Source organism: Apteryx rowi, unplaced genomic scaffold, assembly GCF_003343035.1.
Source record: "Apteryx rowi isolate R43461 unplaced genomic scaffold, aptRow1 scaffold_137, whole genome shotgun sequence".
Taxonomy (NCBI): domain Eukaryota; kingdom Metazoa; phylum Chordata; class Aves; order Apterygiformes; family Apterygidae; genus Apteryx; species Apteryx rowi.
Window position 1 is genome coordinate 545,753 of NW_020447608.1, and position 14,394 is coordinate 560,146.

General features: G+C 46.8%; 1 protein-coding gene across 1 annotated transcript in view; it reads left to right on the plus strand.

Moving 5' to 3' along the window:
* The window catches only part of ESRRB (estrogen related receptor beta), a 120,007-nt gene extending 106,993 nt beyond the window's left edge, over window positions 1-13,014 (plus strand). Inside the window, exons 4-7 of the mRNA XM_026057138.1 lie at window positions 165-275; window positions 939-1,100; window positions 6,130-6,399; window positions 12,752-13,014. Coding sequence (XP_025912923.1) covers window positions 165-275; window positions 939-1,100; window positions 6,130-6,399; window positions 12,752-12,996 — 788 coding nt within the window. The 3' untranslated portion in view covers window positions 12,997-13,014. The remainder of the gene's footprint in view (window positions 1-164; window positions 276-938; window positions 1,101-6,129; window positions 6,400-12,751) is intronic.
* The last annotated feature ends 1,380 nt before the right edge of the window (window positions 13,015-14,394 follow it).

Genomic DNA, 14,394 nt, shown 5'->3' on the forward strand with positions numbered 1-14,394 from the left:
CATTATTGAGATTGTTAGGTTCAGCTGAGATTCTCAAGTGTTTGGGAAAGGAAAGCTCTGTGGAGTGCAGGGAACTTATTATTTAGCAAATTTTAGTATCTGAATATTAAGGTTCCCTGTGGCACTAAGGAATCATGAGGAATTATCTTCTGTTTTAACTGCAGGTGTTCGTCTGGATCGAGTCCGTGGAGGCCGTCAGAAATACAAGAGAAGACTGGATTCTGAGAGTAGTACTTATCTGAGCTTACAGATCCCTCCACCAGCTAAAAAGCCACGTATGTATCGGTCTTGAACTGTGGGCCTCTGAGCAACCACTCAGCTCCTTTTTATTGTTGGTCTCCCAAAACATACAATGGCATGGTTGTCACTGCTGGTTCCAGTATCAGTCACAAGCACCAGGATTTTTTCTTATGATCATAGTATGTAGGTAAACTAGGTACATCTGAGGTATAGCCTGGGTACTACATTTATTGTACCTAAGGTTAAATGCCAGAGATTTCCTAAGAGACCATATAAATTCATTGTGATTTTTCTGATCTTTTCCTGCATCTTAAGCCATGTTAGCCAAATTGGCCCTGCACTGATTTCTCTCTTCCTTATCACCAACAGTTCTCTAAACTTCTCCAAGTGCCACCAGTTATTTATTCATTTCTCACTTTCTCCTATTGTTGTTGTTGGACCTGCGTGAGATGGTTGTTGACAACCTCACAGTAGCTTCTTGGTTCTGTCATCCCTGTACAGACTTGATTTGGCATAGAAGGATTGCTACAGTTTATGTAGCTGCAGTGTAGTCTCCTCCTGTTGTGAACAAAACCATTTCTGAGGTCCCATGGCCTCTCTAGCCATGTCTTCTCCCAGGAAGGCCCTTCTAGAAAGGGCTGTTATGACACCTTATGTCCTGAGAGATACAACAACAACTTCTCCTTTGAAATGTGCAGTGACTAAGATCGTCTCCCACTTGCTGGTGGCAGAGCCAGAGAAGATTTATGCCATGCCTGATCCAACCATGCCGGAGAGTGACATCAAAGCCCTGACAACCCTCTGTGACCTGGCAGACAGGGAACTGGTGGTGATCATTGGCTGGGCAAAGCACATCCCAGGTAAACAGGGGAAATCACGAGGCCTAAATGTGAATGGCAAAGGGAGCTGATTATTTATCACTGTGCTTATCAGTTTGTCTTCCGCCAGGATTTTGACATATAGTGATGGGCTGAAATTACTGTCACAAAAAACTGCTTGTGGTGAGCTCTCATTGGTAACAAATTATAATATAGCACATGGTATAGGTGTATAAATTGATGACTGTATATGTGTGTGCCCTGGGATTATGTGGTAGGCTTTGAGATGCTATGATAGAGTAATTGGTTGTACCAGGCATTGAGTGGCACAGAGAAAATGCTTAGGGGGACAGTGCTTAGGGTTGTAAGGTGGACTTCAGTGATTTTGCACTGCATCTGCATGACCTGGGTCTGTTATGTTTATAGATGAATAGCAGTGACTGGACTTTACTGCTAATGGCAAGGCAGGTTATCTTATACCTTGTCTGTAGTGGGCATTCTTGCCTAGATTCAGGAGAACTTTTTTGCACTGGATTGCAATCCATTGGGATGGAGGACGTACCCACTATTGTCAATTAATCTCCAGGCTTCTGTGCTGAAAAATAATGAGGACAACTTGTTGGCAGTGTGACTGGCCTCTGAGGGCTGACTTGACTATACCAGTCAGGATGCCTATGACATAGCAACAATCTCACACCTGCAGGTAGGATGCTACAGTAATAGGACCCAGACTGATGGAGCAGTCATGGCCCTCGAGGATGTTCAGGGGACAAAGATGCAGACTGGGCAGGGAAAATGCCCCCTCTGTCCCTGCCATGTGTGTCCATCAATCCCCCTCACCCCTCCCACCGAAAAAAGGTGGGCTGGACTTGGATATGGGGTAGGTTAGGCAGGGAGCTTAGGGAATGTCCTTGGGGTTTACATGACTGCTTTCTGGAAGATAATTGTACAAACAGCTCAGTACAGCTTTCTCCTGCCTTCTGTCCTCCTTCCTTGAATCCAGGAGAACATCTGATGCTTAGCCACAGGGTTTAAACCACATTGCACGTTGTCTGTTCTTCTGCTGCATGGGTCTGTATTCTCTTGCTTTGCTTCTTTAATTTCCTTCTTCTTTTGTGAAGTATTTCAGCATGAGCAATCAGACAGTTTAATTCTCCCCTATATTTAGCTTCTCTCTGTAGCCTCTCTCTTGCCTTTTTGGTGGTTGCTCATCTTTTCCCAGAAGGGAGTATTTCTCCTGTGATTCAAGGGTTAGTAGCTTCCTGGGCTGGATGGAAGAGGGACTGTAATGTTGTGGGACTATAAAGCCTGGAGAAACTTTCTGAGGACAGGGTTTCTGAGTAGAGGTTAATCCCAGTGGTGCCCTTCTTATATGAGATTTGCAGTATCTGCAGGGATTACACCCCTCACTACTGCTGGAATCCATCGGGGGCTGATTCATCACAAATGGGCTTACACTGCTGATTAGGGAATTTAGCCTGGATTGCTCTACTAACCCAGTACTTGGGGTGTTAACAGAAATGGTCTTAAAGCAATGCAATTAGCTGCTGTTCAGTGAGATGCTATTGTCTGTTCTCCTAACCTTGGCAGTTTCTGTGTGCATTGGGGTGTCCTACTGCAGTTCCCTAGCTTGCAGCTGTGGGTTGCACCTGGGATGCTCATCTCTGAGTTCTTACAGTTTTCCAGCCTGACATGGTGATTATCCCAGAACAGAAGTGTAATAGTGAGATGACTCCTGCACTGGGAAAGGGGCACTCTCTCCTTTCTGAAAGGCAGGAAATACCTGCCATCATCTCACTTTTCTCTGTTTTCCTTTCCTATCAAAGCCCCTGCCAGACAGGAATAGCCATCAGCCTAGCACAGTCCTGACCAGCAGCAGTATCATAATGAGACTGTGCATACAGGAGAGAGTTCAGGGATTGTTATGCCAGGAAGTGGTACCAAAAATCAAACATAACGAAAGACAGTTCACAAAAATGCACTCCTGTACTTGTGAAACATGTACTAAACATACTGCACTAGGCAGCAAGGGGGCAGAGCAGGGCAGGGCCAGGAATCAGGTGTCTAGATTCTGCATGTCCCATATTTCTGCCTCTCAAGGATTTTGAGTGAAACAGGACCCTTTGTCTCCTGTGTGCACGAACTCTTAGACACAGGGAGCATGGACAGAGGAACAAAAGTCACATATTCCTGCCTTGTGTTCTCACTGAAATTAGTAAGGAACAGTGTGACATAGGTGTGATACCAACCTTTCAGGATCCCAGGTGTCGATACAAACTTCTACCCCACAGTGTTAGCAAATAAAATCAGTTAAGCTTAAAGACACTGTCCTATGATAACAAGAAAGCATGATTTAATGGTGTTCAGCAAATGTTAGCGCTCAATAGCCTCCTTAGCCAGCATGGAGTTGTACCCTTCTGGATGAAACCCCCTCACCACCACTCACTCACCCTGTGTACTAATTGTCTTTGAACAACATCTACCTTTTTTGTATGTGGACAAGACTTCTCTTGAGGGGTGACAAAGGCTCTCCCAGGGTAGCTGTTGTGCTGTTCTCACTAGGAAGACGATAGTACTAGCACAGAATGAAATATGGCAAGTGGAGTGACAGCAGCTGTGTCTGGAGTGGCCTCAGATCCTATAATTACATCTCCCTTTATTACCTCTGCTAATGGCCCTCCAGGATGACAGAAATGATAATAAATTAACAGATTATGAACTCCACTTGCCACAAATTATGTGGCTTTTTTTTTTTTAATTCTGGGAGCTCCCACTGCCAAACCATTGAAATAAAAAAAAAAAATCACAAAAAATAAAAAACCTGAATGTCATATCAGCTATTGCAAATAAAGCAGCTTTCCTCAACGTGCACCTGAGGAGGAGAAAAACATGCATGCAGCTCTGTGCAGTTCCAGGATACATTTTTGGGAGCCTCAGGATGGTAGTAGAGTATTCAGCACCTTTCAGGATAAGGCCTGAAGAGCCTAAGAGCTACTGCTTTTGGTTGGCAGCAGACAAGAGATTCCAGGTGCCAGAAGCTGTGACAGCAGCTGTGCAGTTTCCCCTGTCACAGGGCTAATCCCATCAGTTCCCTGTGCAGCAAGGGGGAGACTTAAGGGAGACAGGATCCTGAGCCCTGGAGCTACATCAGCCTGTGCTTGGATTTGCTCAGGAGAGYGTCATTCAGGAGCAGCAATAAAAGTACTAACTGCAAGAGATAAAGGCAGAGGGGCAGAGGCAAAGGGTGAGGGAGACATCGCTGCAGCACTCATAGCTTCATCAAGGGATGGGATCTACCAGGAGCAGGGGTATGTGGAGCACAGGCTGTGCTGTACAAGAGTCTCACAGTCATGAAGCTGGAGCTGGATTTGCAGCTCTTCTCCCCAGTAGCATGGCTCCTCTTCAGCTGTTCCCTCTGGCACTCCTCACCAATGGTTTATCGATTCTTCCCTCCCGCCCACTGCTCCCCTCAGACCTTGCACACACAACACGTGACAGCTGATTGGTATCTGTTAATTAATGTGGCCTGGGGCCTCTTTTCTATTCAGTGGCCTGATAAGGGAAATTGGATGTCCAAGGGCTGCCAGGCCATTATCACCCTTTGCTTCCCCTGGCAACACAAACACAAAACATGGCGTAGTGATAAATAAATACCACTAACCCACCCTTCTGCCTTCCCTTCCCCAGCTGAGATAGTGCAGATAGAAAAAGAGAACCCACAGTCAGTCAATATAGCAATCATCAGCCCTTTTGTTAATTGCCAACTTGATAACAAGAGAAATCAAATGATCACCATGGTGGCTGGCTACCTAGGTCCCAACACAGGGCCCAGAGTTGTGAGGCTCCTGGACAGAGGCTAATGAGCTCACAGGCCTCTGAAGGAGAGTAAGTCCAGAGGCTTAACAAGCACTGGAGAGAAAACTGGCAGAGAAGGCTATCCCAGCTGAGGGGTGCCTGGCTGTCCCATTTCTCTCACTGCCATTGGGAAACTCTAGACGCATTGGGCTGCCAAAGAGCAAACACAGCCACTGCCTTTCAGTGGTCAGCAGGAGCTGCCTAGATAGGACCAACACGCTGCGCCTAGCAGCCCTGTCTGTGATGGCTGCTGCACAGTGGCCTTCCTCCCAGGATCTTTCATGGGCTGTCCTTCTAGGATCCCTGGTGCTAAGGACATGAAGGACCTTTCCTTCCCATGCACTTTTTTTCCTCAGGGTAGATAGTGCCTCCATGTTTCAGCCTCACTCCTTTCTCATCAGTGCCAACAGGGCTCTGGGGTTGTCAGTGTCTATCTGTGATTGCAGATTGTTTCTGTAATTGGGAGTATGACATAAGCTTATTGCTGGGTGCTGGTTCTGTTGCTAGTGGGTCTGGTTGTGATTTAGGCACTTGTATAACACCACAGAGGTGTTTTTGACACTGTGTAGGGTTGTTGGCTGTGAGATGCAGAAAGCTGATGGTGTTGAGCTCAGGGAGTGATRATGAATAGAAGAGGACTGTGTTCACAACTGTGTTCAGTTTCTGACCTTTCAATGCTCTGTTGCAGAGGGACCTTTTCTCTTGTTGGCCAAAGTGAGAGACTGAGGTATGCTTGAAGTTCAGGCCAGTGTCATTTTTCTCCTATCCCATCAGAAGCCCTCTTTTTTGCCATCTGGAGCTCTTTTATGCTGTTTGATTCACTGGGAAAGGAAAGTACAACTAGGGCAGTACTGCTGCAGTACAGAACTACAGGAGGACCAAGGGGCAGGAAGATGTGGTACAAAGCAGTTTGCTGCTGTAAGAGAAGCAGGAATCAGGAAAAGAGGGTATCATTAACCTTGGGGTGCTAGAAACACAAAGTCAGAGCATCAGGGACCTGTGTTTGAGGCTCTGGGTGGACCTGGAAGCAAGGAAGAGGGCAAATTCCACATGTGCTGACTACCACAGAGATAGGGGCCACTTTAGTAAGCTTTTCCAGAGCAGCAGACCAATAGAGAAGAGTGCTTGGGGTGAATCCCAGGGAAAAATAAGGTCCAAGGGCTCCTAGAGACTTTGCTGTGCACCCTTTTGACCTGCTTGTCTTTTGTCATATCAGGGTTCTCCAATCTCTCCCTTGGGGACCAGATGAGCCTCCTGCAGAGTGCCTGGATGGAAATCCTCATCTTGGGCATTGTGTACCGCTCCCTGCCCTACGAGGACAAGCTGGTCTATGCTGAGGACTACATTATGGATGAAGAGCACTCTCGTCTGACGGGGCTGCTGGAGCTCTACCTGGCCATCCTGCAACTGGTGCGCCGCTACAAGAAGCTCAAGGTGGAAAAGGAGGAGTTTGTCACACTCAAGGCCCTGGCCCTCGCCAACTCAGGTACAGCCCTGGCCCAGCCAGCCTTGGGATCAAGGAGTCAAGGCCCACAGTGTCATCTGGCCTGGGAGAAACCCGCAGCCCATTGCCTTAGACTGTGCCATGTCATGCAGCATCTCCAAAGCTTCTCTTGGTCCATAGAGCAGGACCCAGGCTGGAAAGGAAGGAGAAAGGCTTGCTGCCTCTAGAGCCCCGATGGCAAGCTGGCCCTGTATGAAGAATTGGGACCAGGCAGGGATGGGCTGGCTGGTGTCTTCTGGCACTAAAGCAAAGCCTGTGGAGTTCTCCACTAGTGAGCGGGTTCCAGTCCCACAAGTTCAGAAGAGGGGATGTGAGCCAATTCTGCATCCAGCTGAGCAGTGTTGGTCAGTTAGAGCAAATAGGGAAACCCTGGTCCCAATTTCAAACACCACAAAATTTGTGGGGTTGGAACTGCCTGGTCCAGTCCTGGAGACGTTCAGAGATCACAGACACTGAGGCCTTCCAGGAGAACTGGGCGACGGAGAGTGGACCTGGATGGGTAGCAAATAAGATGTGCTGACAGAAGTTTGCCCTGATGTTGTCTGTTCTGTTCCTTCTTGTGAAGAGGATGAGAAAGGCTAGGGCCCTCAGTCCAGTGCCTTCTGTCTCAGTTTGGAGGAGGATCACAGCCCTCAGACCAGCAGGCTGGTAGCCTGTGGGAGAAACAAGAGGTGCTGTGTGCTGCACTGGTGCTGCACAACAGCCAGACACATATTTGCTCAGGAGTACCTTCCAAAGGGAAATTGCTAAAGCTACTGTGTGACAAGGACTCCCTCTACATCCCTTGAGGTTCACTGTACATCACATCTCCTGGCCAACCTGCACAGTGCAGGCCACAAAATTCACCCTTGTAGCCCAGCAGTGAGTCCAAGATCTCTGTTTAGCTAAAGCTGTCTTCCAGAAAGACACCACACCCCATGTGAAGCTGAAGACATTAAAAGATGGGGAATCTGCATCTTTCATGGTAGCTGACTCTAATTAATTGTTCTCCCAGTTAAAAAAAAAAAAGTGCCATGTCCCTAGTGTCAGTTTGCCTGAGTTCAGCCTCCAGATTCTGAGGGTCTCTGTTGAGCTGTGTCCTATGACCCCATGTCCTTTTACATCTGACAGATTGACACAAGACAGTTCCTGCTCCATAGCTGCATTCCTTGGCTATAGATGCATTACTTAAAGCATAACCAAGTGGGCCAGAATKCTCTGTGAGGCTGCCCTATACTCATTTTACACCATTCTGTTGTTCTTTGTCATCCATACAGTTAGCAGCAGCAATTTAAAAAAAAAGAAAAAAAAGAAATTACTTACAGATCATTGATAAAAATGTTGAGTAGCATCTGGTTTTTTACTGATCCCTGTGGATTTCCACTAGAAAACTCCTCCTTCAGGAATGATTCACCACTGATAGCTACTTTGAGATCTGTCATCTAGCCAGTTACTAATCAATTGAAAGTGTGCTTTATTGATATTGCATAGTGCTAATTTTTTAATGAGAATGTCCTGTGGTACTAAGCCAAGTGTCTTATAAAAGCCTAAGTCCATTATATCTATGCAGTTAACTTTATCAACCAAACTTGTAATCTCATCAGAGAATGAAATCAGGTTTGTTTGACAAGACCTCTATTCCAAAGTATTCTGTTGACTGGCATTAGTTGTAAAACCATTTTTTAAGTCTTAATTGAATATTGCATTTCTTTTTCCTTGATTTTTTTCTGGTTCACATAAGGCTAGTATGACAATTATCAGATAGGACCTAGGAAACTGTATGCATCATCAGAACTTTTCTGGTTGTCTTGAATTTCTCAAAAATACCAAGAGTTGTTAAACATTGATTTTCCCTAGCTGGTCTTTAGCTATTATAGAACTCTCAAAGCCAAGTTATCCAGGTCTACTGATTTCTGTGAAGTTTATCCCTAACATGTTTAACATCTTCTTGCATCAACAACAGACTAAGAAGTCTTCGTCATCTTCATATAACAGAGGTACATCACTCTCCTTTTCTCTACAGACAAGACAGAAATACTCACTTGAGGACTTCTGTCTCCTCTGCATTGCTATTAATAACAATCATTTCCATCCAAAAAGAGCACCCCCCCACACACACGTTTTTCTTCTATTTCCTAAATATTTATAAAACTCTTCTTTATTGTCCTTTGCCCTTCCAGCCATGGATTTTCCTCTGATGTCCTTCGCTTCTCTTATCGATTTTCTACACTTCATAACTTCTGATTCATATAAATTGCTATCTAGTTCCCTTTTTCAATTTCTCATATATCGCTGTTTTAGTTCTAATTGCTGCCTTCACTTTGCCACTGAACCAGGATGGGCAGATAGCCAAGGCTGGCCTTTCTCTCGATTACGGGATGGTAGCTTTTGGCTATGCAATCAACTCTTGTTAAAGAACCTGCCTCCTGTCTACCAGGAAGGTCACAGGATTAAACAAGGAGAAGGGCTCCTCAGAGAGGCTGAAGTGCTAAGGGACTGGTTGTGACAGGGTGACAGGAGAAGTGCCACACAAGGACATTTATCTGGCCCATGCTATGAGTGGAGATGCTGTAGTACCTGAGCCTCAGTGCTGTCAGATTCTTTGCAGTGCAGCAGAAGCACTCTCTGCTGATGTTGCTCACTGTGCTGTCAGGACTTAGCCCAGGGCAAGCCATATGGGAACAGTCTGTATCAGGAGTGGAGAAACACTGAGCAATGACAGAGCAAAACAACCAACACTCATCAGCTGCTTTGGGGTTCTGCTTGCAGCTCTGTGGAATAAAGAAACCAAGGTAAGGGTGAGGAGGCACAGGCCAAAACATGCTCTCAGCTGGATGGGAGAAGCCACTTTGCCTTCACTGGTTTGTTCTAGTGCAGTTGGGAGCATAATCCACAAAAATCCTGCTTTGTGGTCTTTATTCAACCATATGAAAGCAGAGCATGAGATCTCATTTTTCATGTAATTAAAGCCTCTCAGAACACACGCACAAAAGGAAACTACATAGGGTCAGCTGTATTTTTCTAATTTAACCTTCACATTCTTTTAACATAAGTTACTTTTCTTAGTGTACTTCTGACATGGACTAAACTTGCAGAGCCTGCATGTATGTGCTTGCATGCAAACGGCTGATTCCTACAACTGTAGGAACACAGACTATCTCTGGGTGACAGCTCAACTCCCTTGGGTCAAAGACATGGTTTAAAGCTCAGTGCTTAGATTAACACCTGTGTTGCCCAGACCTGCTTTCTGCCTCTTGCCTCCTATATAGATAAATTCCTGAATTTTTCCTATCCTTGCTGGATGTAATTGCTTATGCAATCCAGCTTCTAGGGACTTTCCTCTCTTCCATGTAGCTCTGTGTATATTGATCCTTTGTTTCTAGGAGTTAAAAGGAATAAAACAAATGAAATCAGAAGTGGGACTTCACTCACTCCTCATTACAGGAAGAGCTGACAATAGGCCAAGTGCTGCTTAGAAGAAGCCATCTTGCCAGAGCCATGGCTGATCTCTGAGTCCTCAGTGTAATGCACCAAGGACACACCTGCTGGGATTCGCAAAGAGAATCCAAGCAAAGCCTCTCTTCACCAAGAGCATTTTAGAGAGCTGAGAAATTAATTCTTAATGCCCAGAGCAGCAGGCAAGACCTGACAATGAGAACATCCATTTTTGCCAGAGGAGGGATGCCACAGCCTCACTTGTTATCCTTCAGAGCCTTTTTAGGAATTCCAAGGTCCTCTTCCCTCAGGAACACTGAACTGATCAACCTGTGTATTGAAGAGCCCTCAAGGTTCGCATATAGGACATGTTCAATTAAGGACATCTCAGACTTCCCAAACCTTATTTCCCTTTTCTTGCCAATGCATTTTAGTGCTGAGATGGAGTGAACAAGCTCTGTATCAGGCTAGGGGATGTGTGGCAAATTCTGTACTAATGGGCCCTGTTAGTTTCCTGCTCCTTCTAGAAGCTGCTAGGGAAGAGTTAGGTGAGGAGGGAAGCAGGGCCTGTCCATTCTCACTCCTGGCCTTCACCCCAAAGCTGGAAAAGGGCTCCTGACATGAAGCCTGACTTCTAGCCCACCGGAACCTCAGGGATGTGGCCAGGCAGCCTCCCTCCACCTCAGTACTCTGACAGTTGTAAAAATTCATAGCTATTGATTTTGTAATTAACAGTTTATCAATGCCATCGACACCAGCTCACTGATGGATTGCAAGGAAATTAATCCTGCAATGTTATTTTATTTTTTGCAGTCAGCTGCCAATTTTGAGCTCCTTTCAGCATAGAGTGGGGGTGGTAGAGCAGGCCTTGATGTTTATTTCCCTCTTCCTCTCCCTTTGTATGTCTAGTTATTTAGTGCTCTTGGGGCACTTCACCTTCCAGAAGTCAGGTAGCACAGCTTTAGCACTCTCTTTACTGTACAGCAGCATCAGCACCCAGAAGCAGAGCACCCACTTCCATATGCAGCATGGTGGGCTGCCTGGTGCTTCCAGCACCCACTGGGATCTGGTCATTCTGATGGGCTGTAATTACTTCTCCCCCATGTATTCCTGGCCAGGTGAACATTAAGCAGAAAACTGGAGAACATTTCTCGCCAAGCTCCAGCTCTTGATGTTCCAGTCTCCAAAATGACCTCTGCAACTTGGCAGGAAACATATCCCATTCACCTCTCCTGGATGGTGCATGCAAATTCTCCAGAGGTGCTACCTGGCTGGGGGAAGTTGCCAGACTGATTTGGCAACATGCTTCTCCCTCCCCACTTCTCTGAATCAACCCGTGTGGCTAGCTTAGGTCACTAGGATGACCTGCCAACCCTCCTCTAAGTTTCTTTGCCTGGTCTCTGGGATACAAAAAGCAAAAGCATCCTTACCCAGTAGGCTTCCTGGAAATACAACCCTTTAATATTCTGTAATTAGTGCATGCCTTCTAACTTAAACAGTTTTCTTGCTAGGCATAATATTTTCCAGACTGTTGTAATCCTTTATAAATCATGCAATATAAATAGCATTTACTGTACATATATCTTATGAAATTCACAGCATCTCAGTTGTCTTGAGCTTGCCATAGAAATGACAAATATTTCTAGAGGAATTTGGGCACTTAGGCCAGTGTCCCTCCCCTTCACTGCTGTCAGACTCAGGAACCCATTTCCCCACATTTGTTCTGTATGCGTGTGGGCTGAGCCAGGCCACTGTTATATGGCAAAGCCCAGGTACAGTGCCAGACAGGTGCAACTCTATGTRCATATGTACATTTATTCTAGTGTCCATTTGCTGCTGCTTCTGGATTCATTGCCCTGTGGCACGAATCTTTATCAGTGGGTTTACTATTGATTAAAAGTCTGAACAATGAGGAGACGTAACAGCGTCTCCAGGTCTGTTGGGGTCGTAGGAAAGGAGCAGAAATCAGCAAAATAGAGAGAGAGAGAGAAGGAGAGAGAGAACCCTCCAATGATAGTGCGCTTGGCTAGCTCTCTTGGTTTACTCTTAACCTCTCTGCTCTGTAGTGTTATCCTCTAGCACCACAACCTGCCTAGGAGTTTGGCAGCCTATGTTCTTCTCAGGTATCCCAGTGTAGCCCCAGACTGGGTCACTACCAGCTACCTTTGTCTCAGAGCAACACCAGAGATCTGTGCTAACCTCACAGACCCTGTAAGCCCCTCCGGCAGCTTGTAGAAATCTAACTGGCAGCCTAAGGCATGAGGCCTTGCAGGAGTAGCTGCAGGAGGTGCAGGTTTCTGTAAAGGACTGAAACAGGATGCTCCCTGAGCAGCTGCTGGCAGTCTCTGAAAACAGGGGCATATGCACAAAGGTGGGGCTGGCAACACCCCTGGGCACGCTGGTTGTGACCTACTGGGGCTTTTCTGTCTTGCTGACACCCTGAGCAGCTGCACAGCAATTAGGTAGTTTAGACAGATGAAGCACTATAGCAGTGTTAATTATTCTTAATGAGATTGCTCCCAAGCGGCGGCACGGCGGCAGAGCAGCTGCTGCCCCTTGCAGGGTGACTCCCCCCAGCAGGAGCATGCAGGGCAAGTGAATGTGCAAGTCACAAAGGCCCCAAGCCAAACCCCCCCCCCCACATAGTCTTGGGTTTGCCAGCAAAACAGGCACACAGGGCACAACGTGTCACCTACCCCTGGGAACCTTACTTTCCTGCACTGCTGTGACCAACTTGCAGGGCTGATGCAGAGCTTCACAGCAGCAGTACCAGCACCTGCCAGCACCTGATACTCTACCCAGCAAGGTGTTTTTTTCCATATAGAATGACAGAAAGGAAACTTTAAAGTTTCAGGTCCCTAAAGCATTTCCTCCCCATATCTGATTTGGCTGTTTGCTGTCTCTTCTCCTTCCCCCCCAGACTCCATGCACATAGAGGACATGGATGCAGTGCAGAAACTCCAGGACCTTCTCCATGAAGCCCTGCAGGACTACGAGCTGAGTCAGCGCAACGAGGAGCCCCGGCGAGCAGGCAAGCTGCTCCTGACCTTGCCTCTCCTGCGGCAGACAGCTGCCAAAGCTGTGCAGCATTTCTACAGCATCAAACTGCAGGGCAAGGTTCCCATGCATAAACTCTTCCTAGAAATGCTAGAGGCAAAGGTCTGACGGCCCCAGTGCCAGCCAACAGTGGCCGGGGAACAAACTAGAAACAAAGATGCAGACAACAGAGCAATCCAAACAGCAGCAGCAGCAGTCACCGCCGGCTTTTATCTCCAATCATTTATTATGGAAGAATTATTTAATGTCTATCTGTCGGCGTGACTGCAGAATCTCATGTACAGGAGGGGGGAAACTCTTTTAATCAGTCACTTGTTTCTCTTTTTTTTTTTGTTTGTTTGTTTTCTCTGTGGGAAATACCAGAATATGCTCTTGCACTTGTGGAGGCGGTCATCAGGGTTCAGCCCCTCTGAGCAGTGATGTTCTCAGCACTATCTAGGGCTGCCTGCTCCCCAGCTCCCTCCACCAGTGCTGGAGGGGGAATGGGGACTGAAGCAAGAAAAGAGGAAGAATAGAGTCAATATAAACTTTATCTGATTGTGTTGTGAGGGATCAGATAGAAAGGGAGGCAGCCAGGGTCCTTTTTTTTGTCACCTTTCTGGCTCTAACCCCAGGGCAAGTGCTCCTTGAGATAGGAGCACTACTGGACCTCTCCCAATCAAAATGGCTGCCTCCCAGGCTCCTCTAGCAACAGCTAACACTTGTACATAAGGCCCCACTTCTTACCGGGAAAGATGTTCCTAAGTGTGTAAGATATTTTGCGACCTTGTACAGCGTGTCATTACACCTGACTACTCCCCTCCCGTGTACAATCCCCACAGGCCCCTGAAGAGGTAGGATGTATGTCCCTGAGAGAATGCAAGTCTCCTTTCCAAGATGGCCAGAGAAAGAGAAAAGAGCCTGATGTTATCCTTCAGTGCTGGGTTGACTTGATAATCTCTACATCCTCTCCTATGTGGTGCTAACTACAGTTCTTCCACACTTTTCACCGTGTTGCGTATCAAACCTGCCTCTTCAGCTCAGCCAAGTGCCATTCCCCACTCACCTTGTTCCTTGTGGCAGAGAACATGAGGTTTTGTCTGCACTGGCACTGCCCAAGTATAAATATACCCCAAACCAGGGTGTTTCTAGACTCCAATAACATGATAGCTCTTTGCCACCATAGAGACTTAGGGTTATTGCCAAATGCTAGTTAGGAATCAGGGGAATAACTTTGGGGTTGGGAGGGCAGCTCCTGAACCTGAGAGATTGTGTTTTGTGGCAGCCTAGGGACAGAAACTTAGATGGCGGTGTGGCTCCATCTACCACCTTCCCCTGCCGCATCCCATTATCCTCAACAGCAGCAGCAAATGAGCTAGCATAGGCCAGCCCTGGGCCTGGTAAGAGGCCCTCTCTCTCTCTGACAGAAAACTGTAGACCTGATCTCGAGGCGGGATGTGGGGGAGAAGAGGTAGGGGAATGTTTATTTGCGCCTCTCACGTAACCAGGTTCCTGCTGTATCCAAGC